The 4,003-nt window shown below is 46.6% G+C and overlaps 1 protein-coding gene across 1 annotated transcript; it reads right to left on the bottom strand.

Moving 5' to 3' along the window:
• Positions 1-302: 302 nt before the first annotated feature.
• On the bottom strand, positions 303-1,394 carry LOC112641791 (pyruvate dehydrogenase E1 component subunit beta, mitochondrial-like). Its single transcript, XM_035718456.2, has one exon. It carries the CDS (start codon positions 1,357-1,359, stop codon positions 865-867), a length of 495 nt encoding a protein of 164 aa, XP_035574349.2. The 5' UTR covers positions 1,360-1,394; the 3' UTR covers positions 303-864.
• Between the last annotated feature and the right edge of the window lie 2,609 nt (positions 1,395-4,003).

Genomic DNA, 4,003 nt, shown 5'->3' with positions numbered 1-4,003 from the left:
ATGTCTTTCTGCAGAACTCTGCCATGTTCAGACCTTGTCCTTGTGAGAGGGTAAAATTTTAAGTTAGCCTTATTCAAAGAACATAACTGTAACAGACCAACCCCCCCCCCCAATGGAGTCTAGGGCAGGAGAGGAGAGTTTTTCCACATACAAGCACATTTAAACTTCTTCCAAGTACAAAAACATCTGTGATGTTGCTTTAGAGATAGCTTTATGAATCATAAGGTCTTACAGTACAATTCAGGTGAACTGTCAGAAAGTATTTTAAGTAAATCCCAATGACTTGAAATTCAAGTCCAAACTAGATATTTAATGTTTTCTTTATTGCAAATATGATGTCTTTAACCTGAGGTACAGAGTTGTCTTCTAGAATCTTTGCATAAGGCATAGGGACATCAGCACCAGTGACAGGAACTGCAGGAGCATCCAGGAAATTGAATGCAGGGCCTTCCATAATCTTGGCACAAATTTCAGCTCCTACTCCAAACTGTGGCCAGCCTCCTTCCACAGTTATGAGATGATTGGTCTTCATGACACTGGCTTCTATTGTTTCAATGTCCATTGGTCTGATGGTTCACATATTTATCACCTCACATTCAATACCCTCTTTGGATAACACTGTTGCAGCTTCTAAGCAGTGGCCCACAGGTCTTGAATGAGCAACTACGGTTATGTGTGTACCTTGCCTTTCTATTTTGGCTTTTCCAATGGGAATCAGAAAATCTTTTGACTGAGCTTCGGAGGGAAATTCAAAAGGAACTCCATACATCAGTTCGTTCTCTAGCACCACCACTGGATTATTATCCCGAATGGCTGATTTAATAAGTCCTTTTGCATCCTCTGAATTCCAGGGGCTGACCACCTTTAAGCCTGGGCAGTGCCCATACCAGGCAGCAAAGCACTGGGAGTGTTGGGCAGCCACGCCTGCTGAGGCACCATTGGGCCCCTGAAGACTATAGGCACAGGCTGAAGGCCCCCCGACATGTAGTAGGTCTTGGCAGCTGAATTTATAACTTGGTCAATGGCTTGCATAGAGAAATTGAAGGTCATAAATTCACAGATGGGCCTCAACCCAGCCATAGCTGCACCCACGGCAATTCCAGCAAAGCCCATCTCAGATATGGGAGTATCTATGATTCTCTTATCGCCATATTTCTTCCACAGGCCTCGACTAACCTTATATGCACCATCATACTGGGCAACTTCTTCCCCAAGCATAAATACCTTCTCATCTCTTTCCAGCTCTTCATCCGTACCTTGGTTTAGAGCCTCACGAACTGTCACCTGCAGCGCCGCCAGCGCCGTCCGGTGAAAGCGCCTCCTCAGCAATCCCGACACCTGTTCCGGGGGTCTCCGCATCAGGCCAGACACTGCCGCTACCTTGACCGTGTCTTCCAGCAGCTGCCGAATGAATCTCTCCTTTGTATTTAAAAGGTGAAGAGCCAGTCAAAGCGGTTTTTCTCTGCCCATCTGATTGCTCAGATTCCAATGTGAGACGTATTTCCTGTTAATAAGGATAATTTATTATCCGTAGTACTATGGTTAAAATATTCTGACACAAGTAATTCTGAGGGGTGAGGGTTTCTCATCTCTTCACAGCTCAGTCACTCATCAAGAAATGCATCTGTATGGATTCGGAAAGAACTGAGAGACATTATTACCAATGATCATGTTATTATGTGAAGGATTCTTCCCTGAGATTCTTCCCGTGGTTTAACTGACACTGAAACACTGTGAACTCTTTGGAAGACAAACGTCAAGGAAATAAATGTTATGCATTGCTAATTTTTTTTAATATATTTTTTTAAATTTATTTATGACAGTCACAGAGAGAGAGAGAGAGAGAGGCAGAGACACAGGCAGAGGGAGAAGCAGGCTCCATGCACCGGGAGCCTGACATGGGATTCGATCCCGGGTCTCCAGGATCGCGCCCTGGGCCAAAGGCAGGCGCCAAACCGCTGCGCCACCCAGGGATCCCTGCATTGCTAATTTTAAATGCATTGCTAATTTTAAATATGGTGTCTAATATAAAAGAAGTATTTTTATCTGATATTTGCTATTTATTATCCTTTCCTGCTTTTCAGGTTGAGGAGGCATTATACGTTTTCATAATCACTGTATTGAAATGAGATACAGGAGAGTACAAGTCTGTCACTTCCACATGCTTTTCACACATCCTCTGCCAACACCTAACATAAGGATGCTAGGACCTATGTCTACAGGCAGTTATGATGCGGGAGGGTCATGCCCTGACATCAGTTCTCACAACGATACATGCCTAGAAGCCAGGTTTCAACTAGCTGCGTTCTTATGGCAGTGAGAACATAGCAGCATTCTGAGTCAGGAGGTTCCAAGATTACCACTCTACAGCACCTGGAGACACTTTCCATGCCTGCATTATTCCACTTGCGTCTCTCCAGTTTCTGACAAACATCTCTGGTCAAAATGTTCGAAACTCATTCTGCAGGCAGTTGGAACTGTGGGACTGGGTGTGAGCTCAACTCTCAGAAGTAAGTTGCCTTTGGACACGGGGTTCAGCTAGATTCTCACGTATGGAACTTAGTATGTAGCACCAGTCTAAGACAGGAATTACTAGGAAGTCGCTGGATTGAGCTTGGAGGCACTAGTCTTGTGGGCCGGCACCTTGCACTTACCTCTCACAACTCTTCAGTAACGCATCGAGCCTAGGCTTGTTAAGAGCGAAGTGTACCTGCAGGCAGGATGTGGGAGGTACAGGCCATAAGCTCAACTCTCAGAAGTGTGTATGCCTGGGAGGTAGATGTCTGCTATCCACTCATATAAGGGAGTTAGAACCTAGCGACAGGGATCCCTGGGTGGTGCAGGGGTTTAGCGCCTGCCTTTGGCCAGGGCGCAATCCTGGAGACCCGGGATCGAATCCCACATCGGGCTCCCGGTGCATGGAGCCTGCTTCTCCCTCTGCCTAGGTCTCTGACTCTCTCTCTCTCTCTCTCTCTCTTTGTGTGTGTGTGACTATCTAAATAAATAAATTAATAAAAAAAAAGAACCTACCTACATTGAATAAAGAAGGCCATTGGACATCGCCATATTCAACACAGATACACGTGAGTACAGGCCTGTCACTTCCACATGCGTTTCTCACAACTTCTCCCAGCACCTAACATTAGGATATTAGCAGCTACGTCTACAGGCAGACAGGATGCGGGTGGGTTCTGCCCTGTCCTCAGCTCTCACAGGGAAGCATGCCTAGAAGTCAGCTTTAAACTAGCTGCGTTCTTATGGCAGTGAGAAGGTAGCAGTATTCTGAGTCAGGAGGTTCCAAGATTACCACTCTACTGCACCTGAGGACACCGTCCAGGTCTGCATTGTTCCCCTTGTGACTCAGAAGCCTCTGGCAAACGACCCTGGTGAAGACGTGCGAAACTCACTCTGCAGGCAGTGTGGAACTGTGAGGGACTGAGGGTGAGCTCAACTCTCAGAAGTAAGATGCTTTTGGACAAGGCATTCAGCTACCTTCTCACTTATGGAACTTAGTATGTAGCACCACTCTTCCACAGGAATTACTAGGAAATCGCTGGATTGAGCTTGGAGGCACTAGTCTTGTGTGACGGGACGTTCCAATTACCTCTCCCAACACCTCCGTCACGAAGCGAGACTAGGCCTTTTAGAAGCGAAGGGTACCTGAAGGCAGGATGTGGGGATAGAGGCCATTGTTCAACCCTCAGAAGTGTGTCCGCTTTGCAGGCAGATGTCTGCTAGACACTTACTCAGGGGAACTAGAAGCGAGCTACACACTGATTGAACAAGGACGTTAGCAATCGCTGTATTGACCTAGGATACACGTCAGTACGGGCCTGACACTTCGACAGGCTTTTCACACAACCTCTTCCAGCACCTAACATAAGGATGCCAGGAACTATGTCTACAGACAGTCAGTATACGGGAGGGTCCTGCCTGACCTCAGCTCCCACAGGGAAGCATGCCTAGAAGCCAACTCTAAACTAGCTGCGTTCTTCTGACAGTG

Source organism: Canis lupus, unplaced genomic scaffold (genome assembly GCF_003254725.2).
Source record: "Canis lupus dingo isolate Sandy unplaced genomic scaffold, ASM325472v2 SANDYSCAFF088, whole genome shotgun sequence".
Taxonomy (NCBI): domain Eukaryota; kingdom Metazoa; phylum Chordata; class Mammalia; order Carnivora; family Canidae; genus Canis; species Canis lupus.
The sequence above is the reverse complement of the archived record's forward strand: the minus strand, read 5'-3'. Positions and strand labels throughout refer to the sequence as shown.